The 24,731-nt window shown below is 44.3% G+C and overlaps 1 protein-coding gene across 4 annotated transcripts in view; it reads right to left on the reverse strand.

The window, feature by feature from the left end:
- The window catches only part of TWSG1 (twisted gastrulation BMP signaling modulator 1), a 41,215-nt gene extending 16,700 nt beyond the window's left edge, over positions 1–24,515 (reverse strand). Inside the window, exons 1-3 of one of the 4 annotated variants that reach the window (XM_090039685.1) lie at positions 24,370–24,515; positions 21,092–21,255; positions 3,674–3,773 (exon numbers count right to left, since the gene is read on the reverse strand). In XM_090039685.1, coding sequence (XP_089895811.1) covers positions 3,674–3,773; positions 21,092–21,214 — 223 coding nt within the window. In that variant the 5' untranslated portion in view covers positions 21,215–21,255; positions 24,370–24,515. Of the gene's footprint in view, positions 1–3,673; positions 3,774–21,091; positions 21,256–24,028; positions 24,261–24,369 lie in introns of those variants that run through there. The other 3 variants (XM_090039686.1, XM_090039687.1, XM_090039684.1) reach the window with 3 other exon arrangements.
- Between the last annotated feature and the right edge of the window lie 216 nt (positions 24,516–24,731).

Genomic DNA, 24,731 nt, shown 5'->3' on the forward strand with positions numbered 1-24,731 from the left:
GAACCCAGCACTCTTTCCTGCCTATGCAGGGGGTCGGGCTCGATGATCTATTGAGGTCCCTTCCGACCCTAACATCTATGAATCTATTGTGCACCTCTATGTACACTACACAAAACGCATGTAAATCAGGACAAAAGTATTTTCTGAAATCAAATTAATGAATGTTGTAGATGTTCACTTTTTAGAACATAATTTAGTATTTTTCCAGTTCTGAGATGGCAAAACCCCTTGCTGAAAGAAGTACTTCCAGGGACAAGGGGAGGAACTTCTGGTGGCAAAGGTCAGGACTTAGGGTGGAACATCCAGCCACAAGATGGCAACCAAGGGGTAGGGCATCTGTTAAGGGGCAGGGCTACCCATGCAGCCCCTGACAGCTTGCCAAAACTTGGTAAGCGGCCCTCCAGCCAATATAATTGCCCACCCCTGTGCTACAGGGTAGCATTACATGAAGCAACAGCAGGGCAGAGACCTGTTCAAACCTGACTCTTGTTTGGAAGCTCTTCATCACAGCTGTAGAGATTAGGACTCTTTTCATAGATTTCACAGATTTCATAGACATTAGGGCTGGAAGGGACTGCGGGAGATCATCGAGTCCAGCCCCCTGCCCAAAGGGCAGGAAGTCAGCTGGGGTCATAGGATCCCAGCAAGATAAGCATCCAATTTACTCTTGAAGGTGTTCAATGTAGGTGCTTGAACCACCTCCGCTGGCAGACTGTTCCAGACCTTGGGGGCTCGGACAGTAAAGAAATTCTTCCTTATGTCCAGCCTGAAACGGTCTTGCAGGAGTTTGTGACCGTTCGATCTTGTCATCCCTTGGGGCGCTCTGGTGAACAAACGTTCCCCCAGATCCTGATGGTCACCCCTGATAAACTTATAGGTGGCCATCAGATCACCCCTGAGCCTGCGCTTTTCCAGGCTAAAGAGTTCCATGGCTCTCACCCTGTCATCGTAAGATCTGTTTTTCTGACCTCTGATCATGTGCGTGGCTCTCCTCTGGACTCTCTCAAGCTTCTCCACATCCTTTTTGAATTGTGGAGCCCAAAACTCGACGCAGTACTCCAGCTGCGGCCTCATCAAGGCCAAGGGGAGAATGACGTCCCGGGATTTGCTCGAGAAGCATCTATGGATGCAAGCCAGCGTTTTGGTCGCTTTACTAGCCGCAGCATCGCCTTGCAGGCTCACGTTCATCTTGTGGTCAATGATGACCCCCAAGTCTCTTTCTTCTGTAGTGCTATCCAACGTAGCACTGCCGAGTCTATAAGGGTGCTGCAGGTTTTTCCTTCCAAGGTGGAGAACCTTGCATTTTTTGGTGTTAAACACCATCAGGTTCTCGTCCGCCCATTTGCTGAGCTTGTCCAGGTCAGCCTGGATCACCCGCCTATCTTCTGGCGTGGAAGCTTTGCCCCAAAGTTTGGTGTCATCGGCGAACTTGGCCAGTCCACTCCTGACTCCAATGTCCACATCATTAATGAAGATGTTGAACAGGATGGGTCCCAGGACAGAGCCTTGAGGGACCCCACTGGTCACAGGGCACCATGATGAGTGACTGCCATTGATTACAACCCTCTGGGTCCGACCACGGAGCCAGTTTCCCAGCCAGCGGATAGTGGTGGAGCCTCGTTTGGCCAAGAGGTGATCGTGGGATACCAGATCAAAGGCTTTTTTGAAGTCAAGATATATGACATCAATCTCTTCTCCCTTGTCCAGGTGATAGGTCACCTGGTCATAGAAGGAAATGAGATTGGTCAAACAAGACCTACCTGCAACAAACCCATGCTGGCTATCCCTTAGAATGTTAGCCTGGGCCAGTCCCTGAAGGATGGCCTCCTTAATAAACTTTTCTAAGATCTTCCCCAGGATAGAAGTCAGGCTAATGGTACTGTAGTTAGCTGGATCCACTCTCCTTCCTCTCTTGAAGATCGGCACCACATTGGCCTTCTTCCAGTCTTCAGGCCCTACACCAGAGCGCCAGCTTTTAAGCATATGACAAAACTTCCAATCTGAAGAAGGCAAAAAATGTTAACACAGAGAAGTATCCTACTTCCCCAGGGGAACAGATTTTCACGATAATGACAAAGAAGTACACATTCCTATTCCTACGTTACACGAATGAAACATACCCCCAGTTAAAAATTTAAATATTTACACACTAAAAAGCCTACCAAAAATAAAGGCAAAAGCACAACAGTAATTAAAAAAGAAAAAAAAGAAAAGAAATGAGCACCAGGTTAGTCATTACAGCAACACAACTTTTAGTCTCAATTTCATGCAACCTCCAGGGTTAGAAATAGTCTATGCCTTTGGAAAGGCAGGAATCATTCCTGTTCAGCAGCACTTGGAGGATTCATAAAATCCAAGTACTTGCACAAATGCCAAGTGGACATTTTCCTTCTTGAACATTTATGCCCACCAAACGTAAGTCTTTTATGAAACAGTGAGCCTGGGGCATACAGAACAACAGAAACTGGCCCCTTTCACAGAAGTGAAGAGGACCTCCAGAGGAAAGGGAAATGTCTTGCTCACCTTTCTAGCAGTGAATTTTATTGCAGAGCTCCATTAGCAAGTGGCTGAACAAGAAGATGGCATTTCTAAGCAAGGGCAGCACTCACTCACAAACATCCTGACTTTCTTGTTACTAGTACTGCTCATAGTTGAAGCAGTCATCTTTCCTACTATCCAGAAACAGATGGGTTCACTGTACAGACTTGATCCAAGAGTTCTGTCCTCTGCTCATAAAAGTAAACACAAGAGCAGACTCTACACTGCAACTGCATTATAAGTTAATTGCACTTCACTATGTGAAGACCATCACAGCATTCAGTTATTACATCTGGTGAAGGAGTTGCTGTATCAAGTGTTGTTTTAAAAAAAGGGATGCTCAATTGTTCCACAAGTCTCCACACGTCAGGAAATTTGGAAGCAGGAGAGTAGTGGCAATTAATACCGGCACCCCTCCCTGCTGCCAAATTTCCAAATCCAGTATGGTGGGTTAGAGCAGGGCCATGCTCCCTCCCCCACACAGCCAGATTGGAGCTGGGCCGCTTGCCCCCTTATTTCTGCATGGCTGGCTTAGGGTGTTGCCATGCCCCCTTTTTCCCAAGGGGCCAAGTCCTGTCCCTTCTCCTGAATGCTGTATCAGGGCTGGCCCATGCTATCTTGTCCCCATGGGGCCAGGTCATGCCCTCTCACACTGTGCAGCTCGATGAAGGCCAAGTCATGTACTGTGGGCCCAGGTTGGGGCCAGGCTGAGTCCCCTTCCCTCACACAGCTGGATCAGGGTCAGGCTGCCCCTCCAGCCCTCTCCATGTGGCTGAACAGGGTCCTACTGCATCTGTCCCAGGTACTGGATCAGGATCACTGGCCAGATTGGACCATGGACGGACTGGGCACTGCCCATCCGGCCTACCAGGCAAAGAAGGTTGAGCTCACCTGCTTTAAAGTAACAAGATGAAATGATTTAAATCTGAATTAGTAAATCAGTTAGCATGACACTGACAAAAATCAAGTCAAGTCAACAATTCCACCAACCAAAATGACCTGACATTTGTTTAGAATTCAACACCCAGTGTGCTGTTAATTTATTCAAATGGTTCAAGCTGTACTCTGAAGAGCTTATTACCTAAATACAGATCTGACAATGATCAATAGCAGGGGCAATAAATATGAAACTTACCGACACAGTCACAGCACTCATCCCACAGCGTGCCTAGACAGAGCATGCACTCCTTACAACAGGAACAGTTTCCTTCACCAGGTCGGCACTGACACAACTCCTAGAAACACAGCACATTACATCAGAGATTTCTGAGATACAGAACACCACATCACAGCAGTTCTTTCCTTAGCAAGAGTTATTTTGTTCTTTTACAAAGGATGAGATTTAATAGTTTAGGCATCTTTGAGAAACTTATTTTTAATAAGTACCTGCGATATCAAGTTATTGAGTATTAAAAACAAAATGAGGGAAAGGACCGTTTTCCCATGAATGCTTGAACCTAAAAACACTGCAGAATAAAGTAAATCATTTTGCATACAGGACAAAGCATTCACAGGTGTTTGTCTGCTAAGGTTTAATTTCTGTCTCAAAAAATAGAGAACTTGTAGACAGCTTTATAAATATGCACATACTGCCTAGAATCAAAAGTAGCCTGCAGATGATCTATTTGTGAATTCTGATAGAAGCATAATGGTGAAGTCACTTGAACCCAAGATATTTGGACAAAGACAAATGCCTCTTATGCATTAATTTATATCTGAAATATATCACTAAATGTTTAACTTTTCCATCATACTATTTAACTTTAAGAATCTCTCTCATCTTGTATTCTTGTCACAGTCACTAAAGATAAAAGGAGCCAACTTGCGGCCCAGTCAGGAGACCAGCCCACTCCTTTGTCCTTGGGCCAACTGGCCACCTCTTTTTCCTGCCATGCCTTGATGTTAATAGGTGGGAGGCTGTCCTTCGATCCATCCTGTCAAGGGCCAAATGCAAATGCTCCAACCACCTCTACACGTATCCCATGCTTCGCAGATGTTTCCCATAGCTAGGCAGCACTGAGACCTGAGCTCTAGAGTCTCATGTGAGACTCTCATTCCCCAACAGAGCTTGAGGTCCCAGTGCCCCCGCAGATGTTTTCAGGCCTAGCACCTGGCCTCTCTACTGGTACACACACTGGGCCTTCCATATCTGGCCTAGCACCCAGCCTACAACCTGGGGCACATACCGGGTCTTCATATATGTGGCCTTGCACCTGGCCTCTAGTCAAGAGGCACCCACCAGGCCTTGTCAACTGCCTCCTCTACCTCGGGGCCTCACCACTGTGCCCCACAACTCAACTACCTCTTACAACACCGCCCCAAACTCAGGGCCTCGCTACTCCGCCCCAGACTCAGGGCCTTGTTACTCCACCCTACCATTTGAGCTCGGGGTCAACCACCACCGTAAGCTCAGGTGGCACTCAGCTTGCCATGCCTGGCCCACCACTTTTCCCTCTTACTTGGGGCTCGAGGTAGAATACCTCTGCAGGCTCAGGTAGCACTTTCCTGCTGTGCCTGGCCCACCTCCAGGGTCTACCACCCTACAGGGCTCAGGTGCAATTTCTCTGTGTGCCTGGCCCTGAACTGCCTCCAAAGCCCACCCAAAGGTTTGGGCAGGGGTTTAGCCACCCTGACCCGCCTTACACTGGGATGGTCCTCAAACCTGGCATTTAAGTGGCCCTGTCCCACCACAGGCAGGACCACCAGGCCTCTCTATCCTAGCAGGGTACAGTTTCAGGTCATATCCAGGACCAGTGAGGCCTCCTCCTTCCCCATAGCCTCACCCTCACCTCTGAGATATTCCTAGAACAGAAGCTCTACCAGGTGATATTGCTCCCAGCTCTTCTGAACACAAACTGCTCTGCTTTTATATCACAGCTCTCCAAAACGGCTGCTCTCAGACACCTGGCGGCTGGCTGCCCCAGCCCTTAAAGTGATGGAGTACCCAAGCTGCTCCATCAAAGTGACAAAAATCAATGGTCAGAGAAAGAGAGCAAAATTGTTGATAATAAGACTTTTGATACACTTATGTGATAGTTCTTACTGAGGATGCCTGCACAAAACACCTTAATGCGCAGTGGACTGTTCTATTGTGCATTAGCACGTCATGGCAAAAACCATGTTAATGCATTAATTAGTCTACTGTGCATTAAGTGTAAAAAAAAAAATCATTTGCCTTTGCCACCGTGCCTCAGCACAGCTACTGCACCTTTATCTAGTATCTAATATTAGACATACCTTTTAACAGACCTATATGTACCTATAGGTACTTTTATGTACATACATACATACTATATACATACCTTTTTGTGCTACAATGCGCTGGATCTCTGGCACACTGAAGCAGACTCGATTAATCAAGTCTGCTCTATGCACAAGCTGATGCGCCAGGTGTTGAGTTGTACATATTTGTATAAATGGTAAAATGTGCATCAGCACTGGGAAAATGATGGTTATGCACCTTTGAACTGAAACACCTTTGAGGTGTTATAGTTCAAAAGTGCGCCACTGCCATTTTCTCAGTGCTGACAGGCATTTTGCCATTTATACAAATGCATGCAAGACAGTACCAGGTGCTTTCAAAAGCACCCAGTGCCAAGTCTCTTACACATCTAAAAATGCCCAGAGGTACTAAACTCCATGTGCAGTACCAAAGGCACATTAATGAATGTGTAGATGTGCCCACTGTCATCTAAAGAGGGAAAGGGGAATTATTTGCCATCATCAACAGGTCATTATGATTTAACTGAAACAAAAACAACATCAATAGTCAAGAGCACTTAGATACGTGCTACAAAGAACGTGTGTTAGCTTTCTTTTTGCTAAGAGGAAAAAAAAATGAAGCCAGTGATAGATACCAGAAAGAATGCACTTCTATTGAGGCTTCTTTATTAAATTTGCCTACATTAGTCACTTTTTTCCACATTAGTAACTATGGAAGCAATAAGAGGATAAACCATCTACTCCCTGGACCTAGACCTGGGAAAACTGGCAGAGGTGCCCTGCTGCAAAAAAATGAATGCTTACTAGGCCTGTGTGAATAGGGAAGTATTCAGTTCGGATCACTGTCCTGAATTGATTCGACTGAATTGACTTCGGAAGGTTTGGTCATAGACTATAATGAAGAATCACTGAAGTATCTATAACTTTGTCATTTTTTGGCTGATTCGGATAAAAATAGTAGGAATGGTAGCCCATTCGGAGGGCATGAGGCCTGCCAAGGTTCAAGAAGATAGGTGCAGGGGTTTCTGGGAAGCTGCACCTCTGGCTGCTGACAAGCAAAACTTGTGTCACGTGTATGTTAAGGTGCAGCAGGGTGAAAAATGCAGGTATGGTACCCCCAGCTGAGGCCACAAAGCCTGCTAGGTTTCAAGGAGACAGGTGCAGAGGTTTCTGGGAAACAGCAACTCAGGCTGCTGACAAGTAAAACTCATGACGTGTGTGACACTGTGTGTCTGTGTGAAGGTGCACCCCCACTGGCGCTGGGGCCTCTACAAGACATGGAAGTGTGCCCCAGTTGGGGCTCCTTCTCCCCTACAGCCTCAGTCCAGTCCACCACTTTAAATAACAACAGGTGATAATTTAGTAAGCAGCACAGTAATACTAGTAGCAGCATCTCAGACAACCAAATTGTCACACAGCCTTTCTTTCCTTTCCTGCAAGACCTTCTTCACCAGCAGCTACTAGAAAACTCTTCCTGACAGCTCCAGCCCTGGGGCTTAGATGTGCCCACTGCCCAGGGCCTTGCGTCCTTCTGGTCAGTTGACTGGGGACAGGTGATAGGGGTGTTGGTCTAACAGCATGGCGCTGGCAGACAAGGTCCTCTGGGTCAATCTGGTATCTTCTGGTAGACCAACTGAATAGTTAAAGAAATGTCTTAGCCAGCTTTCGGGTTGAAAAATCCTTCATGAGGCTGAAGAAGCACCTGCAGTTGGTGTGTGTGTGCTGTTCCTGGATGGAAAGAAGGAATAGTAAAAGAGCCAGAGGCTGGCATACAATGCAGGCAAGAAAGCTAGTCAGTGAATATGGAAATGGAGACGTCAGGGGGTGAGAGAGACAGGCTGGGGTAGGAGGGAAGGGGGATATAGCAGATAAAAGTGGAGAGGTATCTGGGGAGTCAGATGTCCGGCAGGTTGTAGTGTGTCGTAAATCCAATGTCTATATTGAGTCCATGAGTTTCTGTATCTAGGAGGTTGATGAAGTGAACTTCATAAGCCTGCTTGTGAAAAGTGGTTTGTAAATTCAAACCTTGCTAACCTAACCTCATCACCAGAAGCCAACTTCCTACAGCTCAAAACATAAAACCGGCTGTGCTCGCCTCCTCTCAGTGGGTCGCTCTCGCGCCGCCTTTGCCCGAGCTGTTGACCTTCCTTGCCAGGGACCCTTGTGCAGATCCCAGAGGATGCCTCGGTTACCTTCAGGGTGATCCTCAAACTCGCCTGCCACAACTCTGAATGTTCCTTCGGTGGAGGGGGGTCCCCTTGAGGATGCGTCCAGAGCTGTCACACATCACGGCGGTCGTTCACAGGGCTCCAAACTCCCCTACACCCCGGTCACGCATCACCCTTTGGGGCGGGCCTCCAGATCTTTCGTGGCACTCCCCAGCCAATAGGTTCCCTGGTCCCCACGATTCCTCCTGCCAATGAGTACCCTGGGCCCTGGCTGGACCTGGAGGGTCTGGTCACTCGCCGCTTTTGGGCTTGTTTTTTTTGATGCCCTGAGCCGTCTAAATCTGAAGCCATTGGCCCTCCCTGCCTTCTCACATGGTCCCTTTCCCGCTGCTGGACGAAATCCTGCCTACCCTAACCTGGTGCTAAGAGCTTCTGCTAATTTGCTCTCTCCAGGAAACTAAAGTAGATAAACCCTAAAAAGGGGAACACAATCAATACTCTCACCACAAACCCCTCACCCTAAGGTGACCATACATGAAACAAAATAAGGAAACTAACATTGTGGCTGCCGGAGCGTGACAAAAAGGGGAAGAAGCAGGAAGGGGAGCACCCACATGGAGAGTCCCCCTTCCCTGCTACCCCAGCCTGTCTCTCTCACCCCTGACGCCTCCACTTCCATTTTCACAGACTGGCTTTCTTGCCTGCATTGCATGCCAGCCACTGGCTTCTTTACTATTCCTTCCATCCAGGAAGAGCGCGTACACACACCAACTGCAAGTGCTTCCTCAGCCTGACAAAGTGTTTTTCAACCTGAAAGCTAGCATCCCAGGCAGCTGGGCTGAGCTGACCTGGAGCCTCAGAAGTCCAGTGCAACCAGCAAGCCTCAGGCCTATCAAAGATGTGACAGGTTGGGCTTTCCCCAGCCAGGACTGTGTGTGTGCGTGCAGTGGCTGGAGGTTATGGCGCCTCCTACCTGCCTTTCACAAGGGGGATCCTCAGTCCTGGCAGGGTGTGGAGCACAACCTCAGATTCCCCCTTGGTCCCCATAATTTCTTTAGCTAGGGCGCTCAGGTCCCCTGGTTCCAGATCCAGTTCGTCCTCTGGCACTGGGAGGCTCAATGCTGGGAGATGAAATTGGGGTGGAGGAGACCGTCATTCTGCTGCTGGTGGGTATTTCTGGTGTTAGGGGAAATTGTACAGGTGCAGGGACAGGTACTGCTCCCACCTTTTTGCTCCCACTGGCAGCAGAAGACTCATGGCTGCCAAGACAGAAAATGCAACTATGTTTGAGGGGGTGGGGGGAGAATCTTGCAGCTCTAGCTCTCCCCCTACCCCCCACTAGCCCCTCTCTCTCCTGCCAGAAGACCTGGCACCTGCCTTTGCAGCACACTTCATACTAATCTTTCCTGTGCTGGAAAATATGTCTGTGTGTGTAACTAACTAATAATATCTCCTCCTCTTCTCCTCTCATGTATGACTATCAGACTTCTTCTGTGTTGTGTTTAATAATCTCTATCTGACTTCTTCTTCTTTGCTGTATGTGTATGAGTGTGTGTAATGTATGTGCTTTCCTGCACAGTGATAGATCACACTGCTAGGGAAAACAACTTTCTTTTTAAAAAGTGTGGGGAAAAAAACAAAAACAAATATAAGTTAAAAGAAATGGATTGGATTGAGATAAGTAGAGGGATTCTCATTAGTAAGATACAGACAATCCTTTCCAAGAACAGAAACTAGCAAGACACTGACTAGGTAGAAAGCCAAGCCAGTCCAGTACCTTTCAGATGCTGTTGCTCAAGCAGAAGCAGCTCATAGAAGGCACAGAAAGCCTGCAGACAGAGGCTTATATGCTGTTTCTACGTCCCTCCCCCAGAGGACTGTGATTGGAAAGGGACTCAGGGAAAGATCACAGTTACAGGTCAGCTACAGATGTCAGTTTTCCCCACCTGCTCTACCTCTCTCTTCTCAGTTTCTGTTCCCCTGAAAGACTAGCTTCTGAATTTTTTCCAAATCAATTTGGAGGTTTTTCCCTCTCACAATTTGATTCAGATTTGGTGATTTGGCCTCTGAATCAGGCCAAAGCTTCTCTGAATTGAATCACGGACCAAAGCTTTGCACAACCCTTAAGCTTACTTTCAGTTTTCCTAGCGTTGAACCACCACTTGTGTATTCAGAAAGCCTACAAAATTGCCCAGATCTGCAGGTCACACAATCCTACAGACACTAAGTTCTTTTGTAAAAATAGAGCAATTAAAACTAGGAAATAGTGGCTGTCTGGACAGCAGAGGTACTTTTAGATCACAGCACAAAATATAACTTAAACAGCTCAGAGTGGTGTCATTTTTAGGTCAGACTAAATTTGTTTTGGTGACAGCATCTATTTAACTCCAATAGCAGTGTAACAGGGTCCCGACTGAGACCCTGTCACTAAAGGATCTGGTACAGCTGAAAACAATTATGACATGGGGGAGGGGACCAGCCCCTAGAGAACTAAAGAAGACCGGACTCTCCAGATAAGAGGGGGAGAAGGTGGAGAAGAGATTGCCTTCGGGCACCTCAGAGGGAGAGAGCAAGAGAGTGAGGAGTGGCTAAGGGAGACCTTCTGAAGAGAAGGATCTGGGAAGGGAGAGCCTGGAACACAGACCTCGCCGCAACGTATCTGGAGTCAATAGGAACAGCAGTGAGGATCAGGATAAGCAGAGCCGAGCTGTTGAGCCTACACGCTGGCTCTGTCAGAGAGTGACTCAGGCCATGGACCCCAAAGCATCCGGGTGAGTCCAAGGCTCCAGCAGAGGAGAGAAATGCCGGGGACTGAGAGGGTAGGACGGCCTGAGAAAGGGCTGCAGAGCCTGCACGCCGGCTGTGCCGGAGAGACGGACACAGGCAGCGGCTGCTACAAGCCGCTAATAGGATAATTAGCAGCGGAAGCTGTGGAGGCAGCAGTAGCAACAAGCAGCTGATAGGATAATTAGCGGCGGAGACCGGGACTTTGTGCAACACCCATTTATTGCTTTGCTGGACTGGGACTGGCAAGGAGACCTGGGGGTTCCCAAGATCTATCTGCTAAGTTGCCTACTCCCCGTAAAGCAGGTACCCATAAATAACAGAAATTGTCAGACTAAAAGCATCTAAAATAGATCTGATCCAGCATGGTACTTCCTGTAGGTACCCCCTGGCATAACGCTCACCTCCTCCCTATTTTTTCTTAAAGATCCAAGTCGTAGCAGGTGAGAATCTCGAGGATGGGGGGTACCGGGCAGGCATGCTGACAATCAACAACCAATTAGAAAGAAAATGTTCTTAAATAAAGTTTCACTAGCTCCAACGCTTTAGATAAAAGCCAAGAGAAAACTCTCACTCCAGTCCCCTGATTCTCTTCAAAGACAGAAATTTCAATTAAGTTAAACTAAAGAACACTTGGGGGAGGGTGGGGGGAGCTCTACATATCAAAGGCCTTCTTTTGTTAATCAAAGTTTAGGAACAGAGTACAGAAACTTGGTTTTTCTCTATAATGCACTGCCTGTAATAGCCAAGGAACATTACAGAACTACTTCAACATGACTTGGTGAGTAAATAGTAAAATAGGTTTGTTACATCCTCTTAATAAATAACTTATTCATGTATATTTTTGGTATGGGAAAAATCGGAGTTTTTGTATACTATTTACTGATTTATAATTAGGTATAAATGTTACATGATAGGACAGGAGCTACTGACAGGTGGGGAGTAAGTCATGTCAATTATTCTAAAGAACATCTTCACAAGAAAATTAACTTATTCTGGATGGAAAGAAAAGTTATTTTGATATTTTTCTATATGACTGCCACTTCACTTCACTCTCAAAGCACCAGTCATTGCAAGTGTTAACACCTAAATCAGCATCAAATTTTCACTGTACCGCAGACAAACTATACTTTTAAAAAGTGAAAACTACAAATGTCAGTGTGGATCCAGATGACAGGAGGGCCATCTGCACAAGTATAGATTTTTTCCAACATAAGCAATAGCCCTGGGAAGGCTTTCATTAATTTGCTCCTGCAGTAATCAGCACAGCTAATACATCATCAGAAAGGAAAGTTCAGACCCCTTTGACCTTAATTTAGTAGTTAAGTATGCATGTAACCCTTAATACTTCTAATTTTGTACAAGTCAAATTACATAGCTCAGTGAGGCCAACCTTTTTCATGGGCATGCTGCAAATTAGCTCCAATACCCTCCCCAAGTGCCACTCTGATCCTCTTCCTGATCTGCTGTTCTACTTTCTTCCTTGCCCTGTGCTCTCTGCATGATCTGCTGCTCTGCTTTTTGCCCCGTCCTGATCTGCTGTGCACCATAAAGAAGCTGCCAGTGCCACTTGTGGCACGTACACTGCAGATTGGCAACCCTGACTTACCCAATTTATTTTGAACAAAGTTTTTGGTCAGTTTCTTGTATGTTATAGAAAAAACAACTACGACAAAAACACTGGAAGAGTTAATGTGGTAACAACAATAGATTAAATCATACATAAAAGTGACATCGAAATATCTTTGAAGAGTTGAAGGATATTAGATCACACATTTTAAGACAAAACAATTGTTTGCTTTTATTACAATTGGCTTTTATAGAATGTTAGAGAAAAGGGTGGTTGAAAGCTAACCATCTGTTTTTATCTTTCTAAAAATATAGGTTTATTATTTATTTTGAGGTGATGTCTCAAGTTGGTAGAGAGGGGGCAGGAGAAGAGAGAACTTATTTTAGACCCCAGGGGTAGCCCTAGTAATAAATAAAAAGGTAGACCTTGTTCCAAATAATTTTATAATTAGACCTTGTCAAAAGTTTTCCAAATGGAAAAGGAAATGTCAGGGTGGAAAGGAGCAGGAGGGCTTTTATAATCCTTGTGCAAGGGGTCTAAAAACTAGGGCTGTGTGAAGCTTCGGTCGCCGATTTGATTCGGTGGAAATTCAGCCCGATTCAGCAGCTGAATATCTGAATTGAATCAGGAGACCCTTTAATCTCTCCAAATTGAATTGGAACCCCCCGAATCTATTTGGAAAGATTTGGACATAGATACAGCTTTAAATGTTTTTTTCTACATATCTCAAGGTACCAGGCGGCTCATGAATGCTGAGATGCTGGGGTGGATGGAACATCCCACACGAGTGTGGGGGGTGGTGGTCCCCAGCGCACATGGCAGCTGACCCGGAAGTGAACCAGAAACACTCCTGGTCCACTTCCAGGTCCACCAGGGAGCACACTGGGGGCCCCTCCCCGTGCCTCCTAACTCAGCAACTGGTGCCTCCTACGTCTGGGGGGGCACCCAGGGACCCTCACAGCCAACTGCCATGCTGGTGCAGTGCAGGGAGAGGGCATGTGCTTGGCAGCAGACCTGGAAGTGCACTGGAAGTACTCCCCCATGCTCCTGTGGGACGCTCCCTCCACCCCACCATTGCAGTGTTCATAAGCTGCACTTGGTACTTCAAGGTATGTAGAAAAAACATTTAAAGCTGTGTCTATGGCTGAATCAGCATTGAATCTTCAGATTTGGATTCAGCTGAATCGAACTGGGCCGTGATCTGAATCAATGAATTGAACCACTGTCCCCAATTCGGGCCAAATATGAATTCGAATCGAATACAGCCCATTTTGCACACCCCTATTAAAAACCCAATTGTAAAAATTACCTTGAAAAGGAATTTGAGACTTTCTTCCCAAGAGAATTTTCAAATATGACTTTTTGTTCCAGGGCAGGCCTAGCAAATAAAATAAAAATACATTTTGGGAAGTTACTTCTGTTTACCAGCCAGTTATACTTGCAGTTTTAGGTATAAAACTAGAGACATCAGATGATTACAACAAACAGATGGCAGGTAGCACAAAAGATGACACTGAAAACAACTGCATTTGCTGCAGTAAAGAGTAGCAATGGTACTACCTGTGTACAATGGCTAATGTGGTCTTAAATGCAGGTTTGAAAGAAAAGAGCTGACAGGAGAATCATGTAGGGCACGGGTAGGCAACCCCTGGCATGTGTGCCACATGAAGGCATTTTACTTAGCACATGCACCTTGGGTGGATGGTGGGGAAGAGGCCAGGGTTGTGCTCCCACAGCGAGGATCAAGCCCCTCACAGCTCTCTCGCCATCCATCCCTGGCATGCCAACATTTTACAAATCGAGGTTATAGGTGTTTTTGGCACTCTGCCCAAAAACACTCCAACCCCTGATTTACTGGGTTTGTAGGACTCTAGGAGAATTTCTTCTATATAAAAGTTGTAGCAATGGAGAAAGTACAGGGGTGCTTATGAAAGTTTGCCTATAAAAATCTTCTTGACTATACAAGTTGGTACAAGTGGTGGCAGAGAAGTGGGGAAAATGGCTCAGTGACCTCTACTGGCACCTGTATAGGGACAAAGCATAACACTGCTTTGAAGTAATTCCTCTGGGAGCCAGTCTGACCACTTCATGCCTTTTCAGTGTGAATGATATTTCAATATTACATTATTGCCATATTTGATAACCGTACAATATCATTTACTAAAATAACAATCCTGAACAAAAAAAAATATTTAACCACCCTAATGCATGGTGTTTTACCTTGACTATTGAAAGTGTATAATTATTCATATATGAAGCTATGGAAAGTTTTCAAGTAAAACTGAGTGAGCCACCTTACACATGCAACTGAAATATGAACAAGCCAATGTGTGGGAGTAGGTTATTCTCTATAAGCTATTAAATTGAAAATATTTGAATCAGAGCCAGAGCACTAAATTGGCTTAGTCCGTAGATACACTCTTGATTATGTTCATGCAAGCGTATTCCCACAGAACTAGATAAAACTCTGAATTCTATATATCCAGTGCTTTAGAAATGCTGTTCTATTGTAGCTTGGAATAGAATTAGTGATATACTAAACAGTAGTCTTTCAAAAGTAGAAATATTCATGAATACTGTTACTTAATTTTTTTCAAACACTTGGGGAAAGAAAGGTGGGAAAGAAGGGGAGAAGAGATAATATACTTTGTACAATTCTTCAACTCCACCCCCTCAGAATTTGATTGTATGTTTTTAGGGCAAGAACCACATATTTTTCCATAAAATACGTATATGTTGTTTTTCTAAACCACTCACAGTTCCGCAAACTGAGTCATCCAAACTGGATATCTGCACAGGATATATCTTTTTAAAGTAAGGTTGCATAAGATGTGGGTGAAGTAAAGCAGAATAGGATGAAAATACTCCTTGTTAAGACCTGGGAGTGGTAAGAATACAGTGGAAAAAAATTATTACTCATAAGCAATCTTGGCTACTCCCCAAATTGAACTGCTGAAGATGCCTCAGAGTATATGTTTGTGATGCAAAGAAAGAGACCTTTTAGTTTAAAAATATACCAGGAAGTAGGAAGACAAAAAGATCATCCTGTGAAGATACTTCCATATTAAAGGACCTGTAAAGATGCTTTACTAACAAAACTTTGATACAAAGTATTTAACATATACCTCTTATTTTCTCAATGCAGTGAGAAACCTGAATTGAATGCACTGGTAACATTTAAAAAACCGCAAAAGCTAATACTTTTTCTTAACATGGTAAAAGACAAATTTGGAAACAAACATGCAAACTATTTGGTAATCCAATTTTATTATGTGCTCAACCTACACATAAAAACCTCACATTAATTTTTTTTTGTATAAAAAACAAGATTATAAAAATATTCTTTATTTGATATTACACAGCTGAAGGGCTGTCAACATCCTTTACAGCTATTAAAAGTGTGCATGCACATTAACAGTGGATTGTATCTTCACTTAAAAAAAATTAAATCAAAATGAAACATCACTGGCCATCTTTTCACTTCGTAGAACACACTTCTTGAAATGCATGCGTTTCAAGTGTCAATTTACAGCGGTTGCTCCACTACCTACAGCAGCTGTTTGAAAAAAAAGGTAGCACCCTACAATAGAGTTCAAGTAATTCTATACATCTGCTCAAACTTGGTAGACTTTAGCAAGGAAGGCAAAGGTGAAATATGTTTCTCATGTTACAAGTCCTTGGGTAGGAGGAGTAAGAAGAATAGGAACTTTTTAAGGAGTTTGTTCATACCATGGTAGCAGCATATACCTATCACTCAATGCTGCTATGGAACCCTATTGCACAAGTGTCTATACCCTAGTTCCTACTACCCCAGAGTGGGCCCCATTCTCCATAAGTAGGGACCACTGGAATTTGTGCTGGAAGTGTGCTGTGCAACAGCTTCTTTAATCTTGCAAATTCCCCTGGGGAGCCCCCTGCTGCTCATTGGTGGAGGTGCCCTGTCAGTGCTGGCATTTGCCCCCTGATTGACAGGGAGGCAAAAAGCATGGTTTTAAATATGCATTTTTTGCCTGCTGCTGCTGATTGGTGGAAGGGCTCTGGCAGCCCCCACACGGTCCTAACTGGCCAGGAGACAAAAACTGTGGCATATTTAAAACTCTGGTTTTCAGCTCCCAGGAGCAAGTGGGAGGGCTGCTAGTACTCCACCAATCAGAAGGGGAATGGGGGGGGCACATGGGGGAATCTGTAAAATTGAAGGAGCCACCATGAAGCGCACTTCCAGCACAAATTCCAATGATCCCTACCCACAAGCAAACCTCAGACCTGCCTCCTAAGCCAGTCCCTTAGCAGTTGGGATGATACCACATCATACAATCATGTGCTTCTCATGACTTACTCTGTGTACTGAAGGGAAACAACAAAACTGTTAACAAAGCTTCTGCTCTATCACACTAGAATGAATCTCAGCGTGCTTACACAAGTTACATTTTTTGCATGAAGGCTCTCTAAAGCTGTGACACAACACACATGCATGGATGCAGAGCACTTTTAAATAGCCAGCAGCATGAAAAATTAACCATGGTCAAGTCAGGTAAAAGATGATGGTGCTCTAAAGCAGAGTGCCTTAGAGAACTTGGTTCCCTCCAGGGTTGATTATTTCTGCTTTGCGGGGCTGTCCGTGGGGAGGGAGGGAGGGAGGGAGAGGGGAAGGGAACAGCACAGTCACTGGGAGGTGGAATGGAGGCCTCGCTCCTTGCAGCCCCCCCACAGCTATCCCTTGCCTCATGGGCCCAGCCCGGCTCCCCCCCATGCCTCAGTTGGGGTAGCTGGGGGGGCGTGAGGCAAGGGAGCTCTGTTCCACCCCATACTCCTCTCCAGCTCTGGCCAGGCAAACCAGCTGGCAGCTCTGTGCTGCTCCCTCTCTCCCTCTCCCTGCTGACAGCCCAGAGATGGGAGGAGGGGGGCCTGGGGAGAGGGTTGAACCGTTAGGCAATCTCCTCAAAGACTCCTGGAGTGCCCCCACCTGCTGGCCAGGGCTGGAGCAGGCAGCCTCCAGCTCCCCCTCTCACCCAACAGGCAAATGTTTGCTGGGTGGGGGGGGAAGGCTCTAGCTCATGGCATTGTGTGTAAAGTGTCATGAGTTAGAGCAGGGCCCTAAAAGTCTGTAGGCCCCGTCATTCTCTAACCTATTCTATGTACAGAGGCAGGGAACAAGAATTTACTCTCTGTTCAGAGAGCTAATTTATATTAGCTACTCATTTGTTTTTAAAAAGCATTCAGGACTGAATTATCTCCCTATAAAGGAAGTTTGCTACTTTATCATCTTGCACCTTCAAACCCAAATGTCCACAAAACCTCAACAGCACAAGAAGGAGGTTTTCATAATGGTAAGAAAGTACTTTGGGCCCCCAAAGTACATGCCTAGTTACAGAAGGGCTGTTATATGGTCTTATTGTACTTAGTTCCTTTAAAAAGGGAAAGCTTCACTACAACTTCTCAGACAAAAGCCTGTTTCTAGAGCATTGTGGCTTCTTTTTAAGATGGAGAAGCTGTAAAATACTTCACTGTAGTCTTTTGACAGGGAATACAAAAATTATAACCAGCAAAACAAGAACACAAATGAAGCAAGAGTACTTAGAAAGCTGAATGAATACAAAGTTCTTGATCTCATGCTAACAAAATAAATATTTATGTAGGGACCACCCTTAAACACTGCAGCTTGTAAGGAGTGGCAGTAATGACTGTACTGATTTCCAGCCATGATGGCAAAAATATTTATACAACTGCATGCTGTAAGCGAGATTGTCTTTTATTTCAATTTTTCCAAGCCAGGCAGTTTCACTATCTGTACAAATGAAAAAGTATTCCCATGCTGTCTCATCTCCCCAACAAAATTAAAAGACACATTATTCACTTTAAGGCCACAAATTTTACTTATCCCACAGCTGTCCTGCTCTGACGGGGAAAGCCTTTTATCTTCTAGTTTTAACGTATCAAGAGGTTTTGCTCGTTTCTTAAGTTCACAACTGTATTACCAAGATAATTTTAAGAAAATGTAAAGAATCTAGACTACCTGCACACTTATACACAGAGCTCAGAATCAAAGAATAATTAGGTACATCTCACATGGCACTTAACACTAGCCCCACAACTAAACTAACATAGTCAATGCTGTTGCTACGGAAACAAGCAAAGGATGATATACTGATTTAGAGAGGCAGCTGACGCTTTAGGAGTCATGAAAAACCCCATGAGCTGTGTTTTGCTCTGCACACTCAGGTGACTCCCTCACTGTCCTTACCCAATTTATGTTTTGTGGAAACAGAATGGCAAAGCAGGTCAGGACTACTCATAAGAAAAGGACAGGCCTGAAACAAACTGCCTGGTTACCCCAAAACTAGGGATAAAACAAAGGCTTGTTTATTGCAGAATAACATATATTTTGCATTCTTCATAGTGGGGAGGTGTTTTGAAGTGATGTAGATAACTGTGACTAAGAACAAGGTATAAAGGCCAGTTTAAATGTTGGGTCTCCTGACTTTGACAGGATCTCTTCTTCTAAGTAGATGAATGTTTGAGATACCAGTAAGAAGATAATTAGTCGAGAAAATAAAAGAAAACCTCCCTCTACATTTGCCCTGATACCCATCACTGAGGCTGCACTGAAGCAACCTGTTCTACAGGAAAACAAAGCTCCTATTTGCGCAGGTGGAACATAACTATCTCAAGAATGGCTAAACTCTGGGGCCACATCCAGATGTGCAGGGGCATGCGCTAGTAACAGCACAAATCTGTGCTGCTACTTTGTACTGCAGGGCACACCCCTGCACGTGCACTTTGGTGAGGGACAAATTGTCCTGCTTCAGGCAAATTGCCCTTGCCTCACTTCTCCCAGCATGCTGGAGTAGCTGGGGCACAAATGAAATAGTAGAGAGGCTCTGGCCAGCAGCCAGAGTGTCTCCTTAAAGGACTGGGCCTCTATTTGTTCCAGCTCACGCTACTGTAGCATGCACTGCTTTTATTCTTGGTAGGTTTCTTTCTTTTTTTTGCTACTGGGAAATCCTGGTAACAAATTTTGCCCTTGTCCTATAAATTTTCAGCATGGAGCACATTTTAATGTTCTGGGTGTGTGGTTTGCAGTGCTGAAAACTGCATGTGTCTGCATGTCTGAATGTGGCCTACTAGTACAAACAGCAACTTTGAGGTTGTACAAGTGTATGCCACCAGCTGTAACTGGGGCAAATTGCTGGTCTACACAAGGCCAAAGAGAGCACTACAAAATATGAAGTTTAGTATATGTATATTAAAAGGGAACAGTAGCTGACAAAGCCAATTCAAGGAGACCACATATAATTGCATTTGCTGTGGTTCTCAATGTTATAGATGTCTTTGAAGTTTTTTGAAGTTTTCTGATCCAAATGGCAGTGGTTTCAAGCATCCAGATTCCAAATTAATTCAGCAAGACATGCAAGTGCTCAAAACATCTGAGCATTGGGTGTTTACTTAGTAGGCATCTTAAACTACTTTAACGAAGCACTTTCTTTTGGGAACAGACATTATTGAAGAACTTTCCAGTAAACACTTATATGCTGAACTGCAATGTACCTTCAAAGTCACAATTAGGACAGTCCTTTTCTAGAGAGCTTTAAGCACATTTGTAGTTGGAAATAAGATAAAGAAAATTATCATTACAACATCCACTCACTGCAAGCACAGAGCCCTATTTGTTGACTTAAGAAAAAAAAAAGGAACCGTTCCAATTTCTGTTGGTGCTTTCTGAGCTCACACATCTACAGAATTGTTAACTAGTTCCCTTAGCAAAAGCCCTATTACAAGTAGCAATTCATGTGCCTGAAAGAACCCATTTCAGAGCCCAAAGGAATTTGCCAGTCTGGCAGACATTTTTATTTGTAAACTGAGCAAATTTTATATGGAAGCCAATGAAACGAACATGGAAACTCTTGATGCCATTTTAAAGTTACTTTTTATATTACAACCACACGTATAGTAAACACACAAAATATGTTACGGACTTACTACGTTTTCCTTCTCGCCCTCATTTCCTAACTTCAGTAATCTAAAACCTGAGCTTTGAAAGTTTAGAATCCCATTGCCCACAATTCCTAACTGCATTATGCAGTCTTGAGCTGAGCTATGCATTTAGAAAGCTAGCCATCCCATCCAGATGCCGTGTTTCTTAATTGCCCACAGAAAAGCAAAAGAAGTTCTTCCTGCAACCAGGTACTTAAGTAGATACTGATGTTCACATCATAGACCATTTTAAAGAGCATCAGGTACTTTACAAAAAACTCTGAAAGCATCCTAATTTTAAATAAGATATATCCTCTATTCCTCATGTTTACTACTAAAATTGTGAAAAACAGAACTTATATTTATTTATAATCCAGTTTAAAAACCAAACCAAACAAAAACAAAAAACCAACCAACTCGCTTTGGTGATAAACAGAAGAACCCACCTTTATTTGGGAGATAAGGGACAGGAGCCTAGCTCCATTTTGTATTTATTTAAAATCTGAAATGAATGGTTTCCATTAACATTCACAAAACATACAGTAAAAGAATACAAAAACAGAACAGTTTCCAAAAAAAATTCAACTTCCTTAATAAGTAGCTAAGCAAAATAAAGCTTTGTGTCTTCAAAATCCCAGCGTTTTGATTCATATTTCACATTCCTCCCCCTTCCCCCCCGCCATATTGAAAATGAAGGGCCTGACTCCAGAATTATCATTTAAATTTCACTGGGATATTATTATTGTTGACTGTTTAGATCACTAGATCTACTTGAGACGTATCTTTTCAAATCTGTTTCTAAATCTTTAAGGTAAAGAACAGAAGTACCTTTTCATACCTGGATTAGACATTTACTGACATCACTTGCACAGAGGGCCTTATTGCAGCTTGTTGATGGCTGAATCCATAATAAAAACATTAAGACAGTTACAGCAGGCGCTGTGACGTACTGTGACCTCATGTTTCCTGCAGGCAGGTAATTTCTGGAACCTCCAAGCAGCACTGAAATCAGAAACCACAACTGAAAAGGCTGCTTTAGCTAGAGTGGAAGCCAAGTCCTTTTTTGTTTTCTTTCACGTAACTCTTTGGATACCATTTATTATTTCTGGTAGGGTGAACTAATTTAAACCAAATTAAGTGCATATGTGTATATGAATATATAGAAAAAACAATTTGAATATTTGTGCCAATATAACTTTTGATTATAACTTACTCTAAATTACATTATAAAATGCCTCAGGGGTGTAGGCTGTAGCCGTGTTGGTCTACGGACACAGGCAGACAAGGTTCTTTGGGTAAATCTGGTATCTTTTATTAGACCAACTCAAATAGTTGGAAAAATTCTTCTTAGCAAGCTTTCAGGCACAAACATCCTTTGTCAGGCTGAGGAAACATTATGAAATGCCTGTGTTTTTCACATGCCATGACTAACAGAATATCTTATTTGAGTGTTATAATTCCCCCCCCAAAAAATCACATGCCAATACTAAAAATTAAGGGGCTGCCTTTGTAATCAGGTACGTAACTTCTCTCACATGAAAATTATTCACTTGCAGCACCAAGGTCTAAAATTCTATCTGTATCAAAAACATTTTTAATGGCATGGAATCTCTTTCAGTTCAAAATAAAATTGCTTGTGTCAACACAAAGTCTAATTTACATGTGAATATTTCAACAAAAGGATTGTGAAATTTTTACACTCAACCCCAAACTTTCAAAAATAAGAACCTAATGCTAAGGGTGTGATTTTTTTTCAAAGCACAAAGGGGACCAGGTGCACCTGTAACTGCAAACCCTGCCAAAAGGAAAGTAGTCCAGTTAAAGCCATTCCATTTTTTCCACTTATGAAAGTCTATTAGTAGGTAGGTAAGTAGTATTTATTACAAAGGTAGTATGGAATACTGCTTTTACCATTCCTCATTATTTGCATCATGGTAGCCTAAGGACTCTAATCATAAACCTAAACCCCTTTGTGCTACAAACTGTACACAAACATTATAAAAGACAAGTTCAGTCTCAAGCAGCTTACAATGAATTGCTATTGTTTTCACCATGAGGATGTTAATGAGACTCTAGATTAGTCTTTTTTTTGCAGCAATGAGCATTTTAAGTGTGAAACTACTTTTCAGAAAACATTTCTATGTGATCTCCAGTTCCACAAGTAGGTAGGAAACTAATTTAAGAAACCAGTGCAAAAACATCCTCTGGAGGAGTTTAAGACTACAAGTGGGAAGAGAGTCAAGAATGTTAACATGTAAACAAATAAAGATGTAGGATTGAAATAGAGAGGTTAAGTCCTTAAATATACATTTTTTAATTTAGAAAAACATGATTCATATTCACTTAGAGTTTTGCAGGGCTTCTTCTACCCAAGCCACAGACACAGGATCCTTCATAAAACCACAAACCATTTACATTCACTGTTTATTAAGACATCAAACATATATGAGGTTTGATGCTCACCATAATTAGAATCTAGATTTCACTATAATTATCTTAAATAAAAAAGCAGGAGACAAAAGTAAAGATCCTTCAAGGTAACGAAGTAAGAGAGGAAGCCCAAGCAGAGAAGCTAGTGCAAACATTAAGCTTTGATAGAGGATGATTAAAATGGGCTTTTAATCAAAACATTTGTTTCATCATCATCATCAGTTTGGATTTAATTATGTATATAAATGGCTTCTGAATATCAAATTGGATAGATGTTCCTTGTATGAACACACTCCTAGTGTCCCATTAATACAGATGCCTGTAACAGGGTGAGGAGCTTAGTTTTCATTGCCCCCCTCCCCACCCCACCCCACATCCCTGCATCTCCCATTCCTGCATCTTTACTCCACACATCTCTGCTGCATCCTGCTTGCCCTCAAACTATTCACTGCTGTGAATGTGAACCATCTTTATCCCTTACCCCTGTTCAGTTTCTGCTACCTACCCTGGTTTCTCCTTGTGTACATCAATCCACTCATTCCCAGTTATTCACTTCCCAAATTGTGTGCCTAACCACAAACAGGGCTCTGGTTGACTCCTGGTCAACTTTAGTTAACCTGGAGCTAACTCCCCTTAGATCTATGCTGTAAAACAGTCAATGCTTCCAGCCAACCCAATCTGCTGACCTTCCCCGGCCCAAAGCAAACTTGTTTTAGCCAAAACTTTCCTGAAGTCGGCAAAACCCCAGTATGGTGGTGTCTCAAGAAGGCAGCGCAGATTTATAATTTATAAACTAACCAAAGTTGATATGGAAAGAGAGAGAGGGAGATTAGACATAGCTATATATCTATAGAGAAGGATATATATACACACACATATATCTATCTGTCTATACATAGAGATTAACTACATATAGACAGACAGGAAGGGGGAGAGAAAGATGAGATACAGATTTATAGAGAGATTAGATATAGCTATAGACATAAATACAGGGGAGAAAGTAGATATATTAGGGAAGAGGGATTTTTTATATATATATATATATATATATATATATGGAGAAAGAGTATAAATATAGATATATCTATCTAAATATGGAGCGAGATTAGATATTGATATCTATCTATATATTGATATATAGATACAGATCAGATATGGCTATATATATGGAGGGGGGAGAGAGATTAGATATAGAGAGGCATGGGGAGAGGGATTAAATGTATACACAGACAAGGAGAGACAGAGATTAGAGATATCTGTATAGAGAGATATAATGGAGAGATAATGGATTAGATATAGAGATCTATAGAGAGGGAGAGAAACAAGAGGGAGCGAGATTACATACGGAGATATGAACGGAGACCTACAGCCCGGCTGGGCGCACACGCACAGCTGTAGCACCAGCTCCCCGCGAGCCGCGGCCGGTCCCAGCCTGGGACGAAGTGAACCCGAGGTGGGCACAGTCCCTCGCCCGCCCCCCGGCCCGGCCGAGGCGCCGCTGCCCAGCGCCTGCCGGGGCCGCGCATCTGCGTGGCGGTGAAGCCCGCCTGGGCCCGGCCGGGCCGCCACGGCCTGCCTCCCCCAGCAGCCCCCTCGCGGGCCCTGAGGAGAGATGGGCCCGGGGCCTCTCCCCGCCCCGGCGCGGCCGCCGCATTCCCCCGCGGTCTCCGGACAAAGAGCCCCGACCTGCCTCACCGCACGGCGCCGCTCCCGAGGAGGCAGAGGCAGCCCCGGCCCCGCCGCTTCCCCCCGCAGCCAGGAGGAGGCGGGGGAGGAGGCAGCGCCCCGCCGAGGAGGCAGCGCCCCGCCTAGGGGCAGGGACGGGGACAGGGACAGTCCGTGCCCGGGGAGGAGAGGGGAGAGCTCGGGCCCCGGGGAGCTGCGGGGCGGAGAGGGAGCTCCCCCGGCCCAGCCCCGGCTCCGTCCTGACTGAATTAAAGGAGAACGGGGAAGCTCTGGGACAGGCGGCCCAGGGGTGCGGGGCCCTCCATCCTTGGAGGCTTTTAAGACCCAAGCAGACAAAGCCTTGGCTGCGATGGGAGTCGGGG

Source organism: Crocodylus siamensis, chromosome 3 (assembly GCF_052110815.1).
Source record: "Crocodylus siamensis isolate JL-2025a chromosome 3, ASM5211081v1, whole genome shotgun sequence".
NCBI classification, from domain to species: domain Eukaryota; kingdom Metazoa; phylum Chordata; order Crocodylia; family Crocodylidae; genus Crocodylus; species Crocodylus siamensis.